This window comes from Melanostigma gelatinosum (assembly GCF_949748355.1).
Source record: "Melanostigma gelatinosum genome assembly, chromosome: 21".
Classification (NCBI taxonomy): domain Eukaryota; kingdom Metazoa; phylum Chordata; class Actinopteri; order Perciformes; family Zoarcidae; genus Melanostigma; species Melanostigma gelatinosum.
In genome coordinates, this window is record NC_136654.1 from 2,066,098 (window position 1) to 2,093,514 (window position 27,417).

The window sequence follows — 27,417 nt, forward strand, 5'->3', positions numbered from 1 at the left end:
ACGCTCCCCAACATGGCTGCTGCTGTACAGTAGAGGCTCACAAGTGCATTCGAGAGAAAATCATAATACAGAAAACGATATTAATAAAGACCTGAAAAGTACGAGGTGAGTGCGCAGACTAATACTCTACACCGACGAGATGTGTTGTAGCGAATATTGCAACAGTGACTCTCCGGTGAGGTCGAAGCCTCTTGTTTTGTTAGCGCCTTTGACATCAGGGGAAGAGGACGTCGGATGTATGGAGCGGGCTAACATAAACTCGTTTTCTCTAATTGCTTGTTAGCAATGCTACGTTCCTTTCGAAACAAACATGGCTCACACCATGTTGTCAACATAACGTTTAGGATATAGGTAACGTTAAAGACGCTACACCGGGCAGCACGAGCTGTCATTTTGGACGTTTGATGTAACTGCTAACGTTTTGCTTCTCTTGCAATAACCCACAGTCGTTCACCAAAATGAACTAACACGTTAACTAACGTTATTAGTAGCTGGTAGTGTGAGCAATATACATTTTGTAATTTTGAATCTAATGCGTGTACGTTATGAATTTAAATGTTGTATCACCTGTCTGACGTCAGCTAATCATTTTAAGTTGACGGCAAACGAAGAATAAACCATTTATTTCACGTCCAACCGACCTATAGGGAGGAACACAAATCAATTCAAACTCGTTGAGCTCGACTGACTGAGGATTAGCTCGCTATATTTACTTTAGCTAGCTAGTAGTACATTTGGGACTGTAGCTCACCCACGCGCTAGTTAGATGAACACGTTCAGTATGGCGCTAACATTTGTTGTCAGAACTGGAAACAACGCTTCGGTTTCAGGGTCCTGGTATCGTGCACGCCTGTCATGACTTACTGGGACACTTGACTTCGCTTGCATTACCTACCCTCCGTCTGACCCCTCGGTAGGTCTGGTTTGGAGGTTTAATCTTACTCGAGCAGTAGTAACAGTCAATACACCCTCTCACCTTTCACTCTGTCTGCCTATGTTCTGCTTTGGCTGAGCGCTGTCTACTCTTTGCTAACGGAGACTGCTGACTCTGGAGATCCGCAGAGTTTTTGTTTTCCAGTGGAAGCTGCCTATGTGGTCAGTGGCGAGCCGGGTGTCAGTGAATCCAGGGGCCTTGGTCTGCTTTTCAAGAGATCTATTATGCTAACATCTGGACCAACAGCACACAATATGACAGCGTTGGAGCCAACGATGTCGACCATTTGCGATCTTGTGCAATGTAGGTGTAATTCCAGTTTGACCTGCTTTTTTTAATTGATTCTCGTCATTTGTCATTTGTCCACAGACCTCTACATGAATGTTATGAAGAGGATCCCTGCGCTGCACCTGAGCAACAATTAATCCTCCATTAAATACCACCCACAAATCCCACAGTTCCCTGCTGGTCCCTGCAGGTGTGGGCGTGCCCCCCCTGTCACACTGGCAGAGGAGGCAGGGCAGGAGGTGTTGCCAGGTGGAGGACCGAGGCCGCACCCGCCTGCCTTCGCCATCTTCCTCCGTTCCCAATCCGAGTCACTTCACCTGCAGCCGCCACAGGCGGGCTCAGGGGGATCCGGTCGGGGGCCCCCAGTGTGCGGCGGCGTCCGGATTTGGCATCGCGGAGCGGCTCCCGCCGGGCTCTGCCAGGTGCCGTTGGCTGGTCGAGGAGCGGAGCATGTTGAGAGGTTGCGGTTGCCATGGAGCAGCAGGATAAGAAGCGGGTGAGTTCTGGGGCTTTGTTCAGCACCTGACTATGCTGTCTAACTGTCCCCTGGGGTGGAGAGCTGTTTACTGAAGAGATGGGGCCCCTGGGATGGAGCCTGCTCTGAGGGCAGTGCTTAGCTATGGTGCCGTGTCTTCTAGCGGATTTTCAAGCTCTTTCCAAAGTTTTTTGTGGTACTCCTCAGGGAGATAAATTAGCTTTATTTCTAAAAGAGCCGACATGTACACAGAAATATTGCTTAAAGGCTCCTATAGACTTATGATTCAGGGCTGTCTCATACAAGCATTGACGATCATTAGAGAGCTACGTCCCATTCTTGTCAACGCGATAACGTCCACGTAGACTCAAGGATGTGCTGACTAGATGTTGGTGGATGTTAGTGCAACTTCTGTTTTTTGAGGGTGTTTTTGCTCCACATTGTGAAATACAGCCACACTCCCATTGTCCTCGATACGTTTTCGGTCATTTCAGTTAAACCCACCTCAAGGGTCGAATGATCAAACCTCTGTAGTTACACATAGATGCGTTGGAGAGGCACTTCACTGCTGCATGGGAGCGGAAACGCTGCTGCCGCTGACCTGTTGCTCAAGAGGCTCAAAGAAAAGCTTTCTGTGTGTTGTGTTTACATAATCATTAGCTCTGAACAGTCAGAAGCATGTAGCCGCCCCCACCATTGTCCCAGCTGTCTCAGAGGTTGACCTGTCTTCGTGAAATGACTTGGTGACGTGGTGTTGACTGATACGGTGAACATTTCAGTTGTATGATTTCATATTGTATTTATGTAATACATTGTGAATGCGTTCGTAATAGAAGTGTCATAAACTCAACAGCTTTGGAGCGGTGTTGCCTTCTAATGGCTCTTGTTTACTGTGTCAGAGAGAAGACTTGATGTACAATGTTTCTGAAAACCCCAAATTCACGAGTTGTGATCGACACTAATAGTTTGTTAAATCCAATTATTAATTGATTGGCAACTATTTTGCTAATCTTAATTGTCAACTCATATTTGACGGTTCCAGCTTCTCAAATGCTCAAATCAACTTCTTCTACATTATAGTAAATTTAATGTCTTTGGTTTTTTTAGTCTGTTGGAACACAGATTTTGCCCCAATCAAATGACGGCACCAATATCACTCAGAACACACAATTTATGCCCCCTGGGATTTTTTTAAATTGTTGGTGTGCGCATATGCACTGAGTATCCAGTTGATTCGGTCCACCTAGCTAAAACTACCCAAAGTCTATAATCCAACAGTCCTGCAATGAATCCTCCTGACATGAATATCATTTAGTTTTTGTCTAAACGGTTCTAGAGAGGTGTTGCATTTTTACACTTCTGGTTCCTCGTCTCAACAAGTGGCTAAATGAGACTACAGAACGACATCGTGCCGAACACTCGTCCACCCTTAGCTTAGCGGTGGCGACGTTTCAAACGAATGTTTGTCACAGAGCTTATTTTCTGCAATAATCCAGAATCCGATCCCATTGGCTCTGTGTCGAGGGAACCGGCGCGATGCTGACTTCCTGGTTGGCGTTCTAAAATACGTCCTCTCTGAAGCGCCTCTCTGTGCATCCTCTAGTCTACATCATCACAAAATATGCTAAGCTGGCAAGAGTGGAAAGTAGCGTAACCGGGGTTATAAAGGCCAGGTTGTCATTGTTCCGAGCATCAAAAGAGCCCCCCCCCCCCCCCCCCCACACACACCCACGCACACTATGTCTGCCCCCCCCCCCCCCCTCTGTAGTCGGGGTTTTGCTGCTTAGTATCCCAGCCAGCTGCTGAACTCAGTTAAACCGAGCGAGGCTCAGTCGATGCCAGAGAGGCTCCCAGACCTTTGAATCAGAGCCCAGCTGGCAGCGTGCACCGATGCGGGGCTCTCGTTGTCTGCCGCCCCGGTGATGAGGGGAATCAGGGTGAGGTCTCGCAGCATCTCCAGCTCTCTCCCGACCGCAGACACGAGCGGGCTCCGGTCAGGACCTCGTTCATGCCTCGAGAACTAGTCTCTGAAACGGCAACGATTCTCGTCACGTAAGCACGGCAGACGCTGGAGATTGCCCCTCGTAGCCCAGCAGCAGTGATGCAGATTCCAGTGGAGCGGAGCAGAGCAGGGCCGTCATGGTGTTGAGAATGGGAGAAGGGATCTTCCTCAGGAAGAAGAGCAGTGTAAGTTGTCTTCCGCGTTTCCGTGTAGCTTGAACACATTCTCGTCAGCGAAGGCTAAACAAACGCAGAAAGACTTGTTGATTTCCCTGTTTGCGTGTTCCCTCTGGGGAAAAGATATTTATAGCTCGCCTGTGTGGGATGCAGAGCTTGAAAGCTGAACCCTGTGTGTATGTGTGCGTGTGTGAGTTTTCATATTTGAGTATGTCTTACTGTTGGCGTATGCGCAGGCCTTTGCAGAAACACGTACATCCTCACAGTGACATGCAGAGTGGGAAGAGGTCGCTTTCCCACCAACATTAGATGTGGCTCTGTTTCCCTTTCTCTATTATTAACACAGCCGCTTCTTTTTCTACGCAGTACAGAGGATTGAGAAGGCAATGACGTCAGTGTCGCTTGATTAACCAATTTGTCAATCATCGGAAAAGTAATAGAATGTGATTTTTGATAACTGATTTAATATTTTGGGTAATTTAGGGAAGGAAGGAAAATATGCAAAACACTCTGTGGGTTCAACTTTTCAATGTGAGGATTAGCTGCTCATGTCTGTTTTATTCAGCGGGCAACCTCCGGTTCTGCCGAGTGAAGCCGATGCGGAAGTGTCTTAAAACTTGCATTGTCTCTACTGACCACCAGGGGGCGACTCCTCTGGTTGTATAGAAGTCTATGAGAAAACGACTCTACTTCTCTCTTGATTCATTCCCTCAGGAAACATTGTAAACTTTTTCTTCCCTGCCTGTTATCGGTGCCATTGCTGTGTTTCTTTGATGGGATGTTGCTAGGTAAGCGTCCAGCGTCTCTGAAATGTCAAAAAAGATGCAGTAAACTCACTATTGACGTGTCCGGGTGTCTCATCCCCTTTTCTCCTCCCCCTGAACAACAAATCTGTGTTGAAATCTCAGAAGAAAACAGAGCAGGGTAAGGACGGGCTGAGCTAAAATGAAATACCAGCGGATGCTGGTGACGGAGGGGGGGGGGGGGGATAACCAACTATGGGCGTCATTTGATTTTATGCTAGGTGGCTACTTAATATATGCACTTTCGTATGTTCAACGGCCTTGTGGGTTTGTCTTTTTTATCTGTGTCATCACCATTCATATCTATACAACCAATGGGTTTATGATTAAATTTAAACTGTACGAAAGACCAACATAATCATATTTTTGCCACAATGGGGCAGCCCGTTATGCAAGAATGGCTTGTGCCAGTGTCCCAGGTCATAGAGTAATGCTGTGAAAATTTGGGGGAAATTATCATTATTTAATTATTCAAAGACATAATCTGATATCAAGGCTCAATCCAAATCTCCACACTCTCAAACTTTGACGCTCGCTCCCCCAAAGTTCAGGTTGAGGGCTGTCCCTCTGTCTCTTGGTCGAGTGTCTGAGGGCTCTCTCACAGACATTTTGAGCCCTTTATGAACGCTCTCCATAAGTCTGCATTTCTGCGGGCCTTGCCTGAGGGAATTACCCACAATTCCTAGCAATGTGACATTAATCACGGGGTTAGCAGTGGAAGCATGGAGAAGTAAAATAAAGAGGACGGCACATGAGTGTTGAGCCTGGAATATTACATTTACACATAAACATTAGGGATGAAAGATGGAGCCTAAAAACTGCAAGCAGAGCTTATAATACACAGCTGGTTTATTCATCAACCATTTCTTTTCATTTTGTTATTGAAGCAAACAACAAAAACGAGTAAATGGATTATTTGACAAATAACTCATCTCGTGAGCAAAGAGCGTGGAAGACGTTCAAATCCGGCAGTAAAAAATCTAAAATACCCACGATTGTACATAACATGATATGAAGTTGTCAACATAACTGATATGTCACACCGTTTTAAGCCCTTAGTCTCTCACACTCAACCATTTAACAGGAGACGTCAGATAAGTCCCTGAGGGTTCAGGGTTCAGGGTTCAAGACCTCAAGAGAGACTTTGGCATTAGGCCCAAGTCTTCAAATCCGGTTTATTGTATTTAGCCAAATCTTTCATGCCTCTTGTTTTCTGGAGGGGTGAGTTTTGATACTGAGAGGGCTGTCCTCTGTGTCTCTGCAGGAGGAGGACGCTGTGACTCTGGGCCTGTCCACTGGCCAGGCTCTGGTGAAGCTGCGGGACCAGCTCAGCGGCCTGCTGGAGCAGCACCAAAGGCCTGAGCGCAGGCGAGCCTCTGCACAGGTGCACATGCACGCGTCTACATGCACATCGTTAAGTACAGTCACTCCCTGAACTTAAACCTTGACCCAGATCTTAAAATGATCTGATGAATAAATCGAAACGCAAATCAGCAAAGTTGGCAACACTGTTCCTCGATCATCCTTCAAATATATCATCCTTTAAATATAGCCTTACATAACCCGCTGCGTATTGTTTTGCTCATGTTTTCATAGGAACAGTGCGTGAATAGCTTCCTTTACCATGGCAACCGTCACTCCTGCCTCCATTGGCCGGGAGCTGCCCTCACTCTGCTGGTGGTGCTGGGACTCCTCTGTTGTCACGGCAGCCAGCCAAGGGGCAGGTAGGTGGTCCTCTTTCAGCTGAACCGTCCCGTTCTGGAACATCTGTCGCCGCGGTTACGCTCTTGTCTTTTCAATGGCACATTTGCCATCCGAATCGTGCCAGGACGCATTAACTGTCAAGTCTGTTCGATCTGAGGTGCGATCAGCCAGACCGCATGGCGAGGTGGGCTATCAAACGTAGGTCTCCATCAGCTTCCTCCCACTCGGGAGTTTCTCTCCAGAGCAGAGCAAAGGGAGGAGAACCAGACTGCTGTTTGAATCCTGATGAAAACCTGACATCTCCTGATTTTGCTGCTTCAACATAAAAGCTTTTAAATAACAATGTAACGGGGAACTTTTATTGTGAAGGATTTATCTGAAATAAAATGTGTCTACCGCCACGTTTAATGTGCTCCTCCACAGCTCTGGTATCGAGCTGGTGAACGCTGCAGCCCTCCTCCTCCTCTTCGTGCTGAACCTGCTGCTGGTCGGACGTCAGGAGCGGCTGAAGAGGAGCGAGATGGTCCGCCGCCTCAACGGCATCATCGCACAGCTCAGCGGTGAGTCGCGCTTTGTTGCCGTTTGTGTTTCCTGCACGAGATGATCCCCGTTTACCCGTTGCGATTCTCTTCTTCATTGAACTGTACTGTTTACGACTACTCTTGTATTATTCATGTATTTAGTACCACACCGCCGTCCAAAATAATCATGAGCGGATGTAATCATGATCAGGGATGGGACGATGTATCGTGGATCGCAATAGAAAACATAAAAGTCAATAAGTATGACTCAATAAGTTGATCTGGTGATTTCCCATGATCAGGATGATGGTGAATATCCTCACGAGGTCTGCTGTCTAGCTCACTATCATGTAGAGAAGGGAAAAATGGAGCCTTATTCAAGAATTAATAACGATTAATAACCATGTTGCTTTTTAAAATTCTTTGGGGACCTTTTAGATTCATGATTGTCTGACTTAGAATGTTTGTTTTGTTTTTCACTGAAAGTAGACGTGTCCTCTCTGTGATGCAATAAAATAATTTGGATTTATATTATGCTATGACTTCATTCTCATTAAATTACGACTTTATTCATGTGATATTTCTTCTTCTTTTTTTCCTTAGAGAACATATCCCACATATGTTTTGAATGTGCAGAAAGTTTTGAACATAAATCTTGTTGGAGCGCTTCCGTGCTTTAAAAGTCCAGGGGTTTATAAAAGAGAATGAATTCCTCTAACGGCTTACTCGCTGTCCATGCCTGTCGCTCCAGACTACCTGTCGGGGTGCGTGGGTGAAGCGCGCTGGTCTCCATCTCTGTACCCGGATCTGTACACACCCTCGTCCACATCGTGGTCCCTTCACTGGACCTACCGGGACTCCCAGCTGGTGAACCTTCCCGTCAGTCTGCTGGTGGAAGGAGACGTCATCGCTCTGAGACCCGGCCAGGAGGCGTTCGTCTCCCTCAGAGGCATTAAGGTCAGCCTGTGCGTAGACACACACACACACACACACACACATCCACACACACATCCACACCTTTTTTTATACCTTTTTTTTTTTGAATACATCTTATTCAACCTCCTCCTTAATTTATATTTCACTTGGAAGTTTTTCTCAATCCAGAAGTGTGTACCGGCATGACCCTTTGTTACACCGAGCTGAACTTTGATTCATGAAATATAAATATATCTCTGGGGGAAATAAGAAATGCAAAGGTATCAGTTATTTACTCTAGATGTTCTTTTTGAATTTTAAGTTGCCAAATACCAGAACTGGTACAGAAAGCCATGTTTTGTTATTGGTCCAACACTAACACACACCACTCACGACGCTGTGCTGAGGTCCTACAGCCGACGTCACAGCTTCTAACAGACTGGAGGGCAGAAAGAACTCGCTATTCTGGGTCCTGCTAGCACGTAAATGCATTCATCCTGCCCGAAGAGGTACATAGTTACACGTGAGATAATAGAAAGTGTCCACCGACCCAGAATCGGTTAATGTTTATTTGTTCACACAACACGGTCTATATCATCATCACAGATCTCTATACAAGTGCAATTTTCAATGTTGAACATGGTGTTCAACCACTGTCTGAAACCATGCTGGGTTCATATGAAACCCTGCAGCAGGATGTGGTGTTTGCTGTATCGCCGCATTGACGTTGGTCAATAATGAAACAGACGGGCCTCATTGTGTGGGATGAAGCTGAACACATACTGATATGGCGGAGAGCGGAACATTTGAACGTTTTTTTTCCTGTACCATAGCATTCCAGAGGGATTTCTCTCAAATTGCTAGAGACGTGTTGCTTAGTTGAGCTGAGGTTGCAGGCGCATATATGCTATTTTTGATTTTATGCAATTGTTTTTGATTTTATGCTATTTTTAGGCACGTAATCAGGTGGCACAATTAATTGATGACGATTCTGGCTTCCCACATTATTAAATTATCGACTACTGCCATTTAAAATATTTGCTCTGCTCATTGATAGGCTAACTCCCCTGTATATCAAATGAAAACCGTCTTAAACTAACAGCCAGCCGACAGGGGGATCGAGATTGTCTGGCTTCAGTTTTGTTAAACAGATGGCAGAAAGGCAAAATGAAAATGCACTGAATTCATCTGAAGAAGAACCTTACTTTAAGTCAGGCGGCAACCTCCAGTTCTGAAAAGTGAAGCCAATGCATTCTCTCTAGTGTCCACCAGGGGGGCGACTCCTCTGGTTGTACAGAAGTCTATGAGAAAATGACTCTACTTCTCTCTTGCAGCTGAGGTTGTATGGTTATGTAAATATATGCATCATTTGGATAATTATGACAGCATATTTCTTTGTTTTCCAGAATCTGAGCCAGTGGAAGCATGTAGATGTTAAACAGATGAGGAGCCAGAATGGAGCCTTGGGGAACTCCACATGTCATTTGTTTGCTTAGATGTGTAATTACCTATAAACACAAAGTAGTCCCTGTTCATTAAGTAGGATTCAAACAAGTTTAGTTCTGTGACACCCAGTTTCACAAGATCCACAGCCCGACCCGAAACCGCAAACCCTGTAACTACCACGCACCGTTCAAATAATTCAGTTAGGCAGCACTTTGGGCCATTTCATGTAATGTTTCAAGGGAAATATTAAATAATATAGTATAATTATTCATAATATTGAACAGAACATCTCAAATACCTGTAAGTAATGCACCTGAAAGCTTGTCTTGTGGCAAGTCTCGTACTCAAGTATGACTTGGCTTTAACAGACTCTCAGAGCCGCCCAAAGCACTGTTGTCCGAAAACCCTCCAAACAACTCGGCGCTGGTGTGGATCGTTGATCCGTTGGTACAGAACACACAAAGAATAGTACCAGCGTAATCTGTTCATGTCTCCTCAGGATGATGAGCACATTGTGTTGGAGCCAGGAGATTTATTCCCCCCGTTCTCCCCTCCTCCTTCCCCACGGGCCGATGAGAAGAGAGGCCCACAGAGCCCCCAGCAGCACCGTCTCTTCAGAGTGGTCCGCACTCCAGTACTGGACATAGTCAGGTAGGGAACCGGCCCATGTCGGGCTCCAGAAATGGTTTGTGTGGCTTTTATTCATTTAGTTATTTATAAGAGGCAAGTGATTTAAAAAATTTAAAAATCGCATGCTCCTCTTATTAATTGCCGTCTTTTGCAGTCGGCAATGTGTCCTAAATACAACGACTGCCGCACATCATTGAAGTTAGTTTGCCTTGTGGTTTGCACACGGGAAACTCTACACGATTCCATAAAAAGAAAACATTTCTTCTTCTAGTTAAAAGTGAGTCTCGAGTTCTTTTACTAGAGTTGAGGCTCTCGACAGCAACACCTCGATGTTGTCGGCTCCTGATGAGGATGACAGAAAACCAAATGGCGTATTTAACTTCAATAAAAACACTGTTTTCTTCCCCTGTCTTCTTTTCTACTAACAGGAACAGCTTGGAGTTGGCGTTGGCTCGACCGATCACAGTGCTAGATAATGAGAGGTTCACAGTGCAGTTGGTCATGACCAAGTTAGTCTGTCCCGTCGTTCTGGTGAGCAATGAAGATGAGTCTCTTAATTGACTCTGCAGTGTATTCGGAATCCCTTCTTCTCTACGTAGAACCAGGTGTGATGGCCTCACCTGGTATCTTAATGATCTCTCCCTCTAGGTGGCGTTCCTGGTCGTGAACACTGTTCGCTATTTCTGCGACGCACCCAGCCTCACCCCTCCCTGCTACAACTTCTTTCAACTCCAGGTACAATCATTCAAAACTATGAAAGTGCGACTTACAAAGACTGGAGTCTGTACTTGTCTTGGTTTACATTAGTAAAGTGTGTATGGACACAGTCAACCAGCTGATATTTGAATTGTAAACACACAAAAATCTTTTATAAGTCGTAACTTTCCCATCATGTGTTCTAATATTCATAACCGATGTGGCTCAAAAGAGATCACAGGTGACTGAAAAGACGACGTAAGTGTGTGAAATGTATTTTCAGCTGATGGGTGTTCTGCCCATCCTGCCCTTGCTCTTCCCCGTCATGTGGGTGCTGCTGAATGCCTTCGGAGAGGCCAGGGTGCTCGCCGAGTTCAGCCGCGCATCGCCAGCTGGTCTGGTGAGGGACACGCACACACATGCACAAAGTTACAAATGCGTGATGTGCACTGACAGAAAAGGCCGCTTTAGTTTCTAACATGGAGGATGTGTGTTCTAACTAATATCTACACACACACACAGAGAGAGAGGAGACGCAGCGAAGGCCTCCCTCTGTGTTTTAACTAGACTCTTCTCTCGCCCCAGCTTGCTAAGTTCTCTGAGGATACTCTCAGCAGCTACACCGAAGTGGTTTCCTCCCAGGTATAACCTCTCGCTGTCTCGCTCTCCCCTCCCTCCACTCGCTTTTCTCCCAACTCCACCTGAACCCGCCTGTCTTCACTCGCTTGCTGTCCCCCCCCCCCCCCCTGTACACAGCTCTCGCTACCCTCCCACCACCCTCACCCTCATTACATCTTTAAATCTTCCCCCCATGGACGTGTCTTCATGGGCATCTTCTGATCAGACCACCTCTCTGACTCTCCATGTGTTCACTACCTTTTTTTTCATCCATCTCGCACGTTTTCTCTCCTTTGACTCTTTGGTTTTTGGTCGCTCTTCCATCTGTCGATTGTCAGTCAACACGACGTGACCGAGCTCCTCTGGATGCAGGTTTACGCTCATGCCTCCAGTCATCTTTGACATGTTTGCAGGAGCTATTTGTTTGATTTTAGGATTTAGTTATTTTATTCATGAATAGTGTTTAGTTATTCTAGATGTTTGCTTATTTAGGTTAGATTTTTGGGACATAGTAAGATATCTTTTTCTTCTGATAGTCATATAAGTTACTGAGTTTATTGGTTGGTTTATGAATTGGGTAACTCTGTGGTTATATACTGTAGGGTACAGGACCAGCATGCACCGGGGTGGGCCTATGGTTATTTACCAGAGCAGGAGTTCCTTTATTCTTTCTTTTGTTTTGACTACCGGTAGTTAATAAATAAGGAATAAGGAACAGAATTCTTTATCCTGCGTGAACCACAAACCAAAGGTGCGTCAGTGGCGCTTTGATTTACGTTTGTTTTTGATTTATCGGACGAATGGCCACCACGGTGTCCCATCTCGACAGTCGATCCTTTCTCTTTTAGAATCATTTTCTCACCTCATGAATACAACGTCCATTCCCACGACCTCACCCCGTTCCTGATCAAAACCCAATCCCTGTCCTCCATTGTTGCCTGGCTTAGTGCTCGATGGAAAACAAACGAATCAGCAGATTACCAGCGATCTGTCTTTCTGAAACCATTAGTGTTTTGTCTCTGGCTTTGGCATTGCCCCCACATGAATGCATATCAAGTGTAAGATATAGAGAAGAGATGATCCGGAGAGGGACTTCCACCTCTGCTTGTCTGCCTGCACTGCATGACTGGAAATCAGCCCCAATACGGCTCTATGCTGGTAATTCTTTCGGGTTTGTGTTCCTTCCTTATCTCCTTTGGAATTATTCTGAAAATATTTTTGACTTGGTCACAGCATCAAATGCTGATGAAATCTGTATTTGGCAGATCAATTCGTAATAGTCACTCACCGCACTGGCTGCGTCCTTCTTTAAGATGTTGTGACGTTTTGATCCCAACCTATTTCAAACTGTCCCTGCTGGACACGCTGACTGGGCGGAGCCAATCGCATCCAACATGCTCCTGATTTGTGCCTGTTGCACAAAGTTCAATGATCGAGGAAGTTGCTGCTGTGTGATTTAACATGGACGATTTCAGCTGGTTAAAAAATATTTTTTGGCCTTATGTATGTATATTAGGGATGTAACTGAATATGTTTGGGATATGAACAATTCATGCACACTTAACAGAGGTACAACTGTTTCTGCAGTAATCTCAGAATCAGCAAAAATGTCTCCTTTTTAAGGGACAGCGATGTATCGCCAGTGCTTTGGAGCTTTCGTCCTTTCTTCGTTCAAGAGCGTGGTCCTTCAATATGAGAGCGTGACTTGTTGATTCCAGGTTCAGATTTTGTGACGCTTTCCCGTAAAGCCTGTCCTCGCACTCACACAGCCTCTGCTTGCGCTTACGTTTGCTCTGCCTGTTCAGACTGTGCGCCTGTTCTCAACACCAGACTGCTCCTGTGCAGTCGTGAAACGTCTGCTCTCAGATTTCTGTGGATTGTTGTGCAATAACCTGACAAACTCTCTTAACCAATGGAATGCCTGGTTTAGTGTTGACCAATGAAATGAGTCCTGCCTCGTTGCGTTGGCTTTACAGAGGGGGCTGGGTTCCTCCACTGCTGCCATCCAAGGCTTTATTATACTTCTGCTTCCTTACCGGCTTTTTGAATAAAAGGACAGTAATATGTAAAAACTATCTCAGAAATCTGAAAGCATTTTGATGGAAAGCATTAAAACACGTGACGGTGAAATCGATAAGTCACGCTCTCAAATTGAAAGACCACATTCTCGAATGAAGATGGGAAAAAAGCTCCACACAATGTCCATTCAGAATAACTCAAATCTACTCTTAACGTCATCAGATTCAAACATGTGTCAGTCCCAAAGTAATCCAGGTGATTGTTGTCTGTACGTCCATGTTGACAGTACGTGCAGGAACTGTTGGACACAGATAGTGGCTTTGTGTTACATCCCTATGTACATGTTTCCTCAGTCACCAGCCGGATAGCTCGTTTTAGAGGAAGTCTGCTAAAGAGAGGAGGCAAGGAAGGGCCAGTTGTGATTGTTTTCAGTTTGTCCCTCGCTGAACCAGTCCACCCAAAAGAACCTAAATCGGCATGGATCCGCTCACAAAATGCTGCATCTTGCACGAGGCTTCACCTCCTCGCCTTTGCCTCCAGCGTTGTATAGAATCTTTCTCCTCTTCCTTTCTTTACAGCCCGGTCAGAGCTCACTCGGGCTCCTTTGTTTCACTGCTGCTGTGGGGCTTTTAGGCTCGGCTGTTTACTCTATTTGCTTGTTTTTGCAATTTTTTTTAATCGTTCATTTTCAAAACTGAATCACTATATTTATGATTGTTCAATTTCCATTTCCTGTACTATGTTGTAGAAAGCAGTTTTCTAACTTAATTTTTACGTGTGTGTGTGTGTGTGTGTGTGTGCGTGCGTGCGTGCAGGAGTTACTGCGTTGTGTGTGGAGACACATGGTTGGCGTCCTGAAGGGAGAGTCTCAGACACTCTGTTATACTTCCAGCCTTTTACACACTCTGGGATCTGTCACTGTGAGTATTATGGGCGAGATTTGGGGAAAATATCTGATTGAAAATCTTCATTTGGGATTATTTCATGTAACCTTAACACCAGGTCCACATTGATTGTGTACATTAAGCATCATACGCTTGTACCAAGTATAATCACAAAAGGATGTTGTTCCAAATTCTGCTGGTCCCAGTTCAGAGCTACACAGTTGTGAAGCTGAAAGGGTTAATTCTCCTGCTTGACAAAACAAAACATATTTTCTCACTAACTGTGTGTGTGTGTGTGTGTAGGTGCTGTGTTGTGTGGACAAGCAGGGCATCCTGTCGTGGCCTAACCCCAGTCCAGAGACCGTGCTGTTCTTCAGTGGACGAGTGGAGCAGCCTAACAACAGCCAGGACGATCTCAGGGACGACCTGTCTGTCAGCTCCTTCTGCCGAATGGAGACAGATGACGACAGGGATGAGGTGTGTGTGTTTTTTGTTTTCTCAGGTGTTTTTTAGCCTCGCTAGCAGCCTAAGGATTGTTAAGTTTGGAAAGAGAAAGCGATACTGTGCGTGAGTTGTTATATTTATTTCGTAAAAACTGACTGCGGACAACTGAAATTCAGGAGTTCCCCAGCTGATAATGCGCAGTATCGTATCCATCGCTGACTAGTTGTGTTGCCGCTGTACAGGCCCAGGAGGCCGAGGCTCTGCTCTGCCTGCCAGCAGAGTCCTCCACCCAGCTGGGGGAGGGCCCCGAGCCCAGCGAGACGTCGCACGACACGGCCCGCTCCACCGACACGTCCCGGCTGCGGCGCTCTGGCCAGCCTGCGCGCACTCGTACCAAACACCACTCCGGGTCCAACGTGAGCTTCAGCCACGACACCGAGGGAGGCGACGATGACCAGGCCCAGGTAAAAAGAACAAAACTGTATTAAATAGTTCTGACAGAAGGGGGAACGTCGTAACTTGACATAACGATGCTGTGTTGTTTGCCCCGTGTGTCTCCAGGACTTTGGGATGGGCTGCCCGGAGGCTGAGGCGGACGACTTTGTGTGCGACTACCACCTGGAGATGCTGAGCCTGTCGCAGGACCAGCAGAACCCGGCCAGCATCCAGTTCGACGACCTCTCCTGGCAGTGCCACCTGCCGTCCCTCAAGCCGCTTGGCCTCAACATCATGCTGAACCTCTGCAACGCCAGCGTCACCCAGCAGCTCTGCCGCTTCTCCGACCACCTGTCCAACCTGGCCCTGCAGGAGAGCCACGGCACCGTGCTGCCCGTCTACGTCCCCTGGGGACTCTGCGAGCTCTCCAGGCTCATAGGTGAGCGTGGAATGATGGCGGCGGCCTGGTTTTCCCCCTTACTCTGTAAGGTCACATGAGAACTCCGCAATCGGGCAGATCTTACTCGGATGGTCTGGCACTGTGATTTCAGCCTTGAAGTTTTCTGCAGAGGGAGTATCTGATGCGACTGGCATCCCACGCAGTACGAGTTGTGGATTAAGTTTCATCCGAGGAGAAAGTCCTGCCCTCGAGTAAATGTCTTAACTTCTATGACCATGGTTTTAAGGATAAAGTAAGGCCACAGGTTGTTACATTGAACTGGAATGGGAGTATTTCACTTGGCAAAACATAAAGGTAATGAATCATAAAGGTAATGAATCATAAAGGTAATGAATCATAAAGGTAATGAATCATAAAGGTAATGAATCATAAAGGTAATGAATGAAAGGACTTTCCCTTCCTTCCATTTATAACCCGTTAACTCGTAGTACACTGATTGTATTGTTTGGTGGGATTACTGATGGACAATATTCTTGAAACACGAGTCAGAGCGTTTTAAGCTTCTGCACTTTGATGAATTCATAGTGAAATAGAATATTTGAGCAGTGTACAGTTGCGAGAGGGATGTAAGTTCAGTCTTTCGCATTTGATTGGACAGCTCAAAAGGGGGCGGGCTTAGAGTTTAGCTACAGATCCGCACACACCGCCCTCACTTGTTTTTTAGATCAGGAGGAGGATGAGGGAGAAATGAAAAAGAAAGTTTGCATATTTTCAACCGGCTCTGTGTCACTGCAGTACATGCAGATGAACGGAGCCCAACATCCCTCCATGCCACGCCAGCGCAGGAGCTCCCCGCCCACTTCGCTGGGTCTTTGAGGTCCGACCGAAATGGACGTACATCAATACAATCCAATGAACTTTGTTGTTTGTGTGACATAAAATGAGTTTTCAGTACTAGATTACATTACTTGTTGAAATCTATTAATACAACTCATTTTTTCGTGTGTGTGTGTGTGTCAGGGTTCACTCCTGGTGCTCGGGAGCTCTTTAAACAGGAGAACCACTTGGCTCTGTACCAGCTGCCATCAGGAGAGAAGACCAAGGAGTTCACTTCCCGCCACATTCATTACTTCACCAAACGTCAGCCTCCCATCTCTCATCTTATCTCCCTGTTTGCACGAGACTCTTCCTCCAGTGAGTCCACACACACTCACCTTACCATTGTCCCACCACTATGTTTTGCTTTATTTTACAATTTTGAATGAACTGACTTTTTCTTTTTTTTTTTTTTTTATTGACTTTTACTGTGTTAATTATACTTTTTCTTGAAGAGAATAATTTTTCCCTTTTATTGCTTATGTCATGTCACTCTGTCATGACCTCTGACCTTTTTCTGTTTGCAGATCACGTCCAGATGCTGTCGCACGGCTCGGCCGAGCTCATCCTGGAGGCGTGCACTGACTTCTGGGATGGAACTGATATCTATCCCCTCTCGGGCTCAGACAGGTGCAGTGTCTGTCACACTGATCGTTTTCACCGTGCTGTAAACCTTCAGTCAAACATAAAGAATCACAGAATTCACCTCATGAATTACGAGGCCACAGCATCCATATTTCTAGCGGTCTTTCGCTCGTTTTTTACTTTCTGTCCCTTCTCCCGTAACAGAAAGAAGGTTCTGGACTTCTACCAGCGTGCCTGTCTGTCCGGTTACTGCTCGGCGTTTGCCTACAAACCCATGCAAGTCTCCTTGTCCGGCCAACTGAATGGGAAGTGCGTGGAGCTGGCCCCTGGTCCCTACCTCTTCTCTGGGGTGGAGCTGCCCTCCACCACCCCCATCAAGCACAACTCCTGCAGGAACAGCTGGAGCTCGGACGGTACGAGTAATTGACAGAGGGACGTATACTTTAGATTAATTATGCATCTCTTCTCATATCTTTTTGTTCCTTATCTTTCCCCTTCATGTCTTCAGAGGGTATGGGTGAGGGCGTGGAGCGAGAGGACTGCGTCCAGGCCCTCAGTGGGCAGATCTTCATGGGCATGGTATCGTCCCAGTTCCAGGCCAGGCTGGACACGGTGCGGCTCATCGATGCCCTAGTCACTGCTTGTATCCGCTTTGTTTACTTCTCCATGGAGGATGAGCTCCGCAGCAAGGTGAACACACATGAGCTCATGTGAACATTAGACAGTACTTAGTTGGTTAGTTGGGCCAGAGTGTGATGGGTATGACGCTCTTTCCTCGGGACATGTCTCTGCTGACGGTGTGATAGTTCTTCCACCATCCAAAACATTTGTACTACCCAGCATGCAGTTGTTACCTGTCCACAGTTTGTGACACAGCAAGGGCTCCTTCTTATTTTTGGTGTTGTCATCACCAGTTATTGCTACAAAGAAACTACAATAATTGTTGGCAGTAGACTCATCGACTGTATAGAAGAAGTGGGCGTAGTCATAGTGACGTCACCCGTTGGTTTGCAGACTGCGGCTTTCAAGCCTTGAGTTTGGCGATTTTGCCGTCGGCATGTTTTTTGCAACCAATGAACTGAAGTGACCATATTTGGAATGCGGAGGAGCGACGTCATATACGGCTCTGGTAGCGGCAGCAACCTGTCAATCACAGTAGCCCCGCCCTAAAGCATCCCCTGCTTTATGGTCTGTGTGACTCTAAATGGACCATAATGTACTAAATGAACATCATGCTGTATTGAAGAAGACTTGAAACTAGAGATTGAGACCATAAACTCATGTTTACAAAGTTTACTGAGGTAATAAATCAAGAGAGAAGTAGAGTCATGGAGAGTCAGACTTCTCTCTGCTGGGCAGTAGAGAGAAGCGCGTGCGTATACACGTGTGTGCGCGTATACGTATATATATATATATACGTATATATAAATAAATAATGTGTGTGTTGAAGAATCTATACAAGACAGTGTACTGCAAATCAGATATAAATGCGAGTACCTGACTTCTGTGTCTGTGCAGGTGTTCGTAGAGAAGATGGGCTTAGAGACAGGCTGGAACTGTCACATCTCTTTGACTCCGAACGGAGAGAGTCCCTGTGACGGAGCTCCGTCCAGCCCCGGTCAGGGCTCCCTGCACGAAGACCTGAACCAAGGTACCAAACCCGCTTGTACAAACTGAGGTTGAAGGCGAGATTGGGCACCTTTTATGTGGATGTCCAATCAGTGTTCTAAGGATGTTTATTGTCATTGTAAAAACATACAACGAAATTAAGTTGGCGACTCATCAGTCAGCAACAGGTAAAAACATGAAGACAAGACATTTCTGATTTAAAACAAGACATTAAATAACTATATACAAGATAAAACACGTCCTCAGAGATTCCACATTGAGCACCTTTTAATCAACCTTTTAAGTGTGTTCCTTACACCGAGGTGGGTGTCAAATACGTTGTCCTTTTTAAATCCAGCCTCAACAAGTGAACCCCATGAACGCTGGCTGTAAATTGTGGGAGAATATCTCAAAAGTTTGGACGGCTCTCGTCATATGTGCCGCAGATTCCCGGGACGAAGCGGAGGGTCCGCTGCTGCCAGAGGAGGAAGCTGACCTCGCCTGTTTCCAGCCCACAGACAGCGACGTGCCCAGCTTTCTGGAGGACTGCAACAGGGTGACAAGACTTTTTATTTAAAACCAATGAAGCTACTGCTCAGTTCTCTCTGCAACAGAGGACGTAACGCTATCTGTCTTATGCTGATCGTTCTGTCCTTTGCTTTCTGAAACAACAGCAGATGATGTCTTGCTTTAAGTGGATTATTTATAATTTAAATGATAAAGAACTTCAATGAGTGGAATTTAGTTGAAACACGTTGTCTTTGTCTTTCCTGTCTCTGCTCTTTCTCAGGCCAAGCTACCTCGTGGCATCCACCAGGTCCGTCCTCACCTGAAGAACATCGATAATGTGCCTCTTTTGGTGCCGCTCTTCACAGACTGCACCCCCGACAGTGAGTCCTCTGCATGCGTTTTCACATAATACGTCCCCCTCCCTTACGTGTAAGTCCACTTTGTTTTGTGCACTCTTTTGTCTGGACTCTTTCAAGGTTCCCTCTACTTCGTGTTTGTTTGTCAGTAATATTGACGCGTGTGTGTTTATTCTTTCCTCCCAGCCATGTGTGACATGATAAAGATCATGCAGGAGAACAGGGAGGTTACATGCTGTCTGGGAAGCTCCGCCAATTTCCGCAACAGCCGGCTGTTTCTACAGAGTGACCTCAGGTAAACGCACATTAATATAGTACCTGCTTCATTGATTAATTAGTCAGTTGATGTTGTTTTGATTTGGGTTTGACCAATCTTGATTTGAGATGTAAATGCTTGATTTTTATCTCAAAACAGTAGAACCACTCACTTTAAATTTAAAGTCATGATGTGAATATTTCTGCATTTGTTTGTGAAATCCAGCTGAGAGCTTTAGTTTCTCGTCTTCCTCTGTCGGTATCTAGCCATGCGGACAGTTTTGGTTCTATTCATAGCGGTGTCTGAGATTTCTACCCATCCAACACAAAGGACTGAGTGGCACTCGCAGCATTGACGAATAAGATTCTAAAACGCTAACAAGCGGGAGAACTCTCTCAAGAGTCAGTGTCCCCGTTTGAGATAATCCACAGAACGGCAGTGCGGGGACGTCATCCATTCACACGGATGAATAAAAAGATAGAATGAAGAAAAACGGCAAATTGTTAAAAGATTCTTTTTTCCAACAAAAACCTCCACTTTCCACTTTCATCTGGTTCGGGTAACTTGGTTTATTGACCCTTCAGGGGCCGAGTGGTACAATCCTGATTGGCTGATATGTGAATGTTTTCAACCTGCTCCCTCCGCAGCATCGCTCTGGACCCTCTGTACCCCTCTCAGTGTTCGTGGGAGACGTTCGGCTATGCCGCCGGGGGAGGATTCAGCGACAGAGACGCTGAGGGTCTGTCTCCTCTGAGGCTCTCGGGACAGCTCAACAGTCTGGGCTGCTCCGTCACCTTCCACCAAGGAGAGAGCGTCAGCATGGTCAAGCTCATAGAGCAGGTCGAGACACGCCGCGAAAACACGCACGTAAGTCGGAGAGGGGAATCAAATGCGTTCACTAATCCGTCTTTGGGCGATTGTGTTCCAGGCGCGACACACGACCTACGGCATCCGCAAGTGCTTCCTTTTCCTGCTGCAGTGTCAGCTCAGTCTGGTCGTCATCCAGGTGAGACAGGAGACCTCACAGTCACATGGATGGTTACACTGCACTATGCTAGCTTTTTATGAAAACATACATCTACTTATGTGTATGATATTGAGTGAATACATGGAGTGTGCTGGTGTTTTTCTGCAGTTCTTAGCCTGTCTGGCTCAGCTTCCTCCTCCCATGAACACCACTGACATCCTCTGGCTGTCCTGCTTCAGCTGCCCGCTGCTAAGGTACACGCATGCTTTACATACTAGAACTTTAGAAGCTAGTAATACTATTCAAATTTGCTGTGTCGTACCAGATGTCATGCTTCCGTTTTTTGTTGTTGTGTTGACAGCGTGTCATTTTTGGGGAAGCCACCCGACAGTTTGGCCATGACCGTTGCCACAGGGAAGAACCTAGATGCAATCCCAAGGAAGGTAGGATCACGTACAAGACAAACCTTTCAAACCTACTGCTGATCACTTCCTACAACCAAATGAAGCGCAAAGATATTTTAGATTCACGCTACACTATTATTTGTCTTATACTATTTGTAGAACCAGATTCCAGTGGTAGCTGAGTACCATTGTTTCCAATAACTCCAGAGATTTCAGTCCGAAGCCCAAAAGATATATAACAATAATAATTTCCAAAATCACATGTTGTCTGACAAAAGATGTGTGCTTTGGTGTTTAGCCTTTTAAAAACATTTTCACTGCGGTCAAAAAGCAGTTTGCAATCTAACAGTACCATGAATTACATTAATACAACCACAAAAACAATGTTAGGGTGATGTCATCATAAAATATGACGACCGACATTCAGTGCTAGATTAGCAAATCTCGAAAGTTAAAAAAAATGACATTTAGTACAGCCCTAGCGTTTTGCAATTATAGTAAAATAACAATACTCGTTGTGAAGTGCAGCTGATAAGCGCAACAGTCTGGATGTTAGTTCATGATAAGTTAGTGCCACTGAGGTATCTATTTACGAAATAGACTGGACGAAGGAAAACCTAAAAGCCTGTCGTTTCAATTCCTGTGACTCTCCTCATGTCCTCCTAACCAGACCCAGAACTACTTCCTGGGCTGTTTCCTGTTGAAGTTTGGCTTGACGGTGTGTGCCTACCTGTTGGCCTTTGGGTTCACCCTGCAGGAGGTCTTCAGAAGCAGCAACTCCAGCTTAGCTGACAACACCACTCACGCTTATATACTCACAGCCAGGTAGGAGAAGCACTGCAGTCCCGCTGTCAACCAGTGATTCCATTCAGAGGCTCGGTTGTTGACAATCGTATCGCAGTTCATCTCAGGAGGATTTGATGCAGCGTACAGCTGACTGGTCTTCTGTTTGACTGCAGCTCTCTAGTTGACGCTCCTCACTGGTTCGATGAGCTGTCCAACGGTCTGCTGCTGACTCAGAAGGTGATGGCAGGGTTCCTCGTCTTACACACAGGTAGGATCCCATTCTAACATGTAGCATAAACCATGGTCAAAGTCACCCATGTTTTTTTAATCATTATTCAGATCGATCCCTTTCTTCTGTTTCTCATTTCCTCAGTGGCCATCTCCCTCAGCTACGTCCACCGCTCTCAACCTCTGTGGAGAAAGAATCCCTTCAGCAATACCTGGTGGTGTCTCACTGTACCTGTGGTGTAAGTGATCGTCTCCTGTGTGAAGTTATACTGATGTTACACTCCAGCTGCCTCGATACCTAAAGATCCCCCTTTCACATTCACTTAAGAAGCTCAAACCAGCTCAGCATCTCCCCACTGTTTGATAACGGTGTCTCCACGGTGCTGTGGTACACCTCTCTTAAGGCCTTTACACACCGGGGGCGTGACGGATAAACAACACCTAAATGCTCAGCTAAAAATATTTACATCAAAACTATTCCTACCGGCAGTCATGCGTATTTGCGACCGTCGCAGCACTTTTTCAACAGACGGTCAGAATAGATTTAAGCTGCCAGAGGACCAACTACCAGGATCCTATTGACCCAGAGCAGCGTCTGGCAGTCTGACCGAGGTAAATAGTTGTATTGCCTAAGCTACTGTTAGCTATTTTATTGAGTTTCCTTTCAGTGAAATGGTCAGTGTGAATTTGAGTTACCTCTGCTAAACAATTTTGCAGTGTACTGTATATGTCTGGGGCTTTTATTTTGAAAGGCAAGAATGGAAGAAGTGGATCTGGTCTTGCTACGTTTTCAATCCTCACTCTCTCCTCTCCTCCAGTCTGCTAAGCCAGCTTGTTCAGGCCACAGTGGATTACCAGTTATGGCGCGACCGGGGCAGCCTGCTGACCTTTGACCTGGGTGACATACCCCTGCTGGCGTGGCTGCTGGCCTCTCTGTCCCCGCTGCTGGTGGTGTTGGTCAACGAAGTGGTGAAGCTACACGAGATACGGTACGAACCCAGACAGGGGGAACTGAAGCGATGGGTTGAACCTATAAACGACATGACTCGGAGTCATGGGAGATTCTTGAGCAACAGAACGAAGCAGCGGGGGAGGGGAGGCAGCGGGGATCAGTGTGGATTTTTCAGGATTATTTTGTAATCCGATCCATCTCAGAATTTCTCTCATAATGTGTTGTGAAGCAGCAGATTGTGTCCCTGTCTGATTTTGTTCCCTCTGTCTATTTCAGGGTGCGAGTTCGCTACCAGAAGAGACAGAAGCTGCAGTTTGAAACAAAGCTGGGCATGAATTCTCCATTCTGATGCCTTCCCTCTGAGGTAGTTGGTGTTGTGGCAATACTGAGAACCATTAGTTCTGGAACCCACGGAAGGGCAGCATGCAAGTACTGCAGAACCTTACATTAACACTTCAGCACCAACAGCACTGCAACCATCAGGTGGAGCAGATAATGCTTCATGACGCAAACGTGTAAGCTCCTGGGTCTGTTCTCTCAAAACTGCAGGCAGGGAAAAAAAGCATTCATTTCCATTTCATAGAAAAGAGCCAAAAATAGGCAACTTTTTATTGTCCGGTTTTAGTTTGTTTTAACGGCATGAGGAATGTTTTCTGAAGAGGTTTATGCTTTCTCGTTATCGTTCTCCATTTGTGAGAGACGTTGTGCACGGTGGCTGTCGGGCCCCAAACACAGGATGTTTTCCTGAAGTCCATTGTAATGTCACCCAATGAGACGCGCACATTGAAATGCGTCTTCTCATCAGGCCAGCCGTCATTCACCGGAAAAACACATGGGGGCTGACAAGTAACTGTGACGTGTTCAATATTAAACAGGCAAACATTTAATTATGAAATAGATAATCAAATTGAGTAAGGTATGTACATTTATTTCATCTAAGAAACCATTACGTCCGTTTTTATGCCACAATTGACTTTTTCTGCCCTCTGCCTCTGAAGCTGGCAAACTCAACACCAGCTCCCGCATTTTGTTCAGCTGAAGCGGTTTAGTGTCTGTTCGTTTACAGCAGCAGCCTCTCGTTCATTTCTTCACGGTTACTGTGCTTTGACGTTGTTGTCGTTGTAGCTGACAGAATGTACATTTAGTAACGGTTGTTGAGTTTGCTCGTTGAAGGTGAGAGGGCAGGGACACCACTGTCATGAAAAGTGACCAAAGACGAAGAAGTTATAGAGTAACGGCAGACTTTTCAATACGGCCATTTCTAGAATGAAATACAAATAATTTCCAATGAAATTACAGAATAAAAACAACAATTGTGGGTTTTTTATTGTCAGTAATTTACAATTTGTTGGTTAATATTTACATTTGAAAGAATTTATTCCTCCGATTATTTATGTCCTACTGTCTTTTTTCTTCATTTAACACGGCACACGTTGGGCCTCCATATGTAACAGGGTGTTGGGTCACTGCTTGGCATTGACAGAATAGAGTCTCGCACTACCTCCGAGAAAATGTGACAAAGAAACTTTTCGAAGCTCACTTTCATCATTCGGTCTTTGAGCCCAATTTGAATCTTCACTGTGATCGACAATGTTCCCTATTATTTTGTTGTGTTTTGCAACAAACGTTCTGTTGTTTCTAAATTCCCGAGCTAAGCAATCATGACGCAATAGGAACTAAAGATGAATGATTGATTTGGATCAGTCGCGTTTTCTACATTTACCGTATTCACATTTATCGATCTGAAGAATGTGCCAGCATGCTGCTATGAGCCCACGCAGCTGGCTGTGCAGTGATGTTAGCAGGTCCCTCCATAAAGCGATGGATTTACTGAATATATAATGATGTTCATTCTGGTACGCTAACATACCAGAGTTTTCTGAAAGGTGCTTCGTAGCATTCAGTTGCCTTTCTTCTCAGCCTGTCTGGCTGTTTCAGCTCTCACCACCTCGACGCTCAGGAGCTCAGGATGCTGTTTGTTTTAAAGTATAGAAAGTGAAGTAGATTTTCCTGACTACCCCATATTTCATATTTGATCTGCTGCCCATAAGATTCCATATACTTGGATTCATTTCCTGATTCATCTACTGTGTTCAGGCCCTTCAATTCCTACAGTTCCTGTGATGTCTGTATCACTGACGGTCTATTTCAATCAGACCAGCCTTCTTTGTGGTGCTGTCATAATTTCAAATGGACACGTTTTTTGATATTGCTACTGTATACAAGTGGGATGATGGCCTGAATTGATAATACGTTACTTCAGAACTGAATACCATGCTTTTATGCCACTCATAATAACTGTCTTTATACAAATATTAAGCAATGAAAGTCATTCTTGTCAGTGCTGGATTAACTGTTCGGAGGTACCGCGGAAAAAATTAGCCAATCGATTTTCCAGAAAATGTCTTAAATCCCGATATTTATATACTGATATTGTGACATACAATTATATACACTGTAATGTAGGATTTGTTTTCTTGATTTAATTTATGTGGGAATCAAGTCACATTTACATGTTATGTCACATTTTTACAAAAAATTTTGACAGAAATAATTGACCCTTTGCTGAGTCCCGCCCTCAAACGCAGACTGTCCAATCATAGTGGAGCATCGGCCTGCTCCTAGTCGTGGTTAGATGTTGCGACAGTGTGGGCTCCATGGTAAGTCTGACGGCTGAACGGAGCGGGGGGCGGGGCTTAGTGAAGGGTCAATTCTGATGAGAATTTTAGCAATATCGCTCGCCCCTATTCTAAATATATATTTTTAGTCATTCAAATGACCACAAACTGATCATCACAGCAGGCCTGAGGCTTTTGGGGAAAAAAAGCTTTTGTTGGTTGGTTATCTGGCCACGTATAGACTTAATGTGAAGATGGCGTCAAACATGACGGGTATAGGGACTTGTGACCTCATTATCTTTGGTATCCTGGCTACGGCCCTGTTCAAACCTCTGCTGGCTTTTTTTGTGTGTGCCTGTTTGAGTGAATACATCGCTACAACTGCTCTTTTAAGATCCACATTTAAAGTAAACGAGTGCAAAAGCACAATTAGGTTTTACGGCACTGCTCGCGATCACATTCTGACTTGACGGCGTAATCCGCATGAAACTACTGAAGATGGTTTTAAGACAAACATCACAATGAAAGAAAACACAGATGGTTTAAATTTGTTTTTATTGGCCCTGTTTCATACTTGTGTTTAATGTCATGACACATATGAACTATGCTGCATGAATAAGATCCAGTGAATGCTCTGTCTTGATCGATGTACACGTTCTCTATAGTTCAGTCAAGCATGGACTTCATACTGCTTGTTCCCAAGCCTCTGGTACAACCTGCAGAGTTGATGCTCTGCATATTGATGACGTCATCATGCACACAGGAGCTGAAGCCTCTGTCACTTGATTTGTAGGGTGGTGGTGATGGACTATGATATAGTTGTTCACGAAATACATAAATGGATATTTTGTATTTTTTAAAGTGTATGTTCAGGACTTTTGACAAATGTGTTTGTGGATTGATTATGTCATGTTAATAAATACACTTTTATTTATGTGATTGTTTTGTTAAAAAAATATTGTCGCACAAAACAATTCACCACGGCAAGTAACGAGAGGATGAGCACGACTATATTTTTCAACCGAGTGAAGTTCCTATTCTATATTTTGCATGAAGTCTCAATAGCAGAGACATTTGTGTTTTCTCGACACGCGCACACTAAAGGTTCTGATTTTAATTAAAATATGTGCGCTCTGCGAGTTTGTATTTTATCTTGAATTTATTAATTTAATAAATAAATGTATTACTCTTTTTTTAAAGAGACACTCCAACTTTGCACATGAAGATCAGTTTATTCGTCATGAGGGATGCTGGAGGGGAGCTTTCCCAAATTTGAAAAAGAAGCCCTGTGATGCCATCAGGGGGTGTCTAGTATGAGTTTTTTAAGCTTGACCCATACTAGAGACTATAAATCAGAATATCTGGGCCTCTGCTGCACTCATTTTTACCATTCTTTAAGGGACAAGAGAGAGACAAATACTAAATTGGTGAATTTTTGTCGTTCATGCAATGCCAACGAATTGCCCCCTGCATTATATTTGACGGCACTCAACTCTCACATTCAAATCGACATGTGTCAGCAGATTGGAGCACACACATTCAACAAACTATAAATGTAAATTGATTTATTTCAAATGTTTAGACTATTAACAAAACTATGATATTAAACAACTTCAAGTTGTAAATATGCATGAACAATGCCGTACAGTTGTTCTGTAGGTTGTATTTACTCGTAACATTGCTTGACATATTTATGCAGTTACGAAGGTGTGATCCCTACAATTTATTTGTAAATTATATTTAAAATCTTGTTTATTGATTTATCTAACGCATTTTTCACTTGTATTAATTCGTATCTCTGTTTTTCAGAATTAAACACGGAATGATTAATGTAACAGGCTCTATACACACATGAGGTCGGTGTATAATGTGGAATTTCTA

The 27,417-nt window shown here is 45.0% G+C and overlaps 1 protein-coding gene across 4 annotated transcripts; it reads left to right on the top strand.

Annotated features, from left to right (window-relative positions):
- On the top strand, positions 1–26,464 carry tmem94 (transmembrane protein 94). Of its 4 annotated transcripts, none has more exons than XM_079293248.1 (32): positions 1–105; positions 1,304–1,718; positions 5,943–6,062; positions 6,275–6,402; positions 6,806–6,942; positions 7,655–7,860; positions 9,764–9,915; positions 10,323–10,425; positions 10,543–10,629; positions 10,874–10,990; positions 11,176–11,232; positions 14,043–14,147; positions 14,415–14,588; positions 14,798–15,019; positions 15,117–15,429; positions 16,411–16,584; positions 16,794–16,896; positions 17,056–17,264; positions 17,360–17,541; positions 18,370–18,502; positions 18,906–19,015; positions 19,250–19,349; positions 19,512–19,620; positions 20,229–20,421; positions 20,510–20,587; positions 20,717–20,802; positions 20,910–20,991; positions 21,623–21,777; positions 21,912–22,006; positions 22,112–22,205; positions 22,785–22,955; positions 23,195–26,464. In XM_079293248.1, the coding sequence occupies exons 2-32, from the start codon at positions 1,695–1,697 to the stop codon at positions 23,265–23,267; spliced, it is 4,092 nt and encodes a 1,363-aa protein (XP_079149374.1). In that variant the 5' UTR covers positions 1–105; positions 1,304–1,694; the 3' UTR covers positions 23,268–26,464. The 4 variants fall into 4 exon arrangements, with proteins under 4 accessions (XP_079149374.1, XP_079149377.1, XP_079149375.1 ...); XM_079293249.1 differs by having other exon boundaries at positions 8–98; XM_079293250.1 differs by lacking the exon at positions 1–105 and adding an exon at positions 234–351.
- The last annotated feature ends 953 nt before the right edge of the window (positions 26,465–27,417 follow it).

Excerpts from the sequence above, each read along its gene's own strand:
- tmem94 (XM_079293248.1), top strand. The coding sequence starts at position 1,695 with ATGGAGCAGCAGGATAAGAAGCGG. Across the intron at positions 15,020-15,116 it reads GCGACGATGACCAGGCCCAG|GACTTTGGGATGGGCTGCCC; the intron begins GTAAAAAGAACA and ends GTGTGTCTCCAG. Across the intron at positions 16,585-16,793 it reads TGCACGAGACTCTTCCTCCA|ATCACGTCCAGATGCTGTCG; the intron begins GTGAGTCCACAC and ends TTCTGTTTGCAG.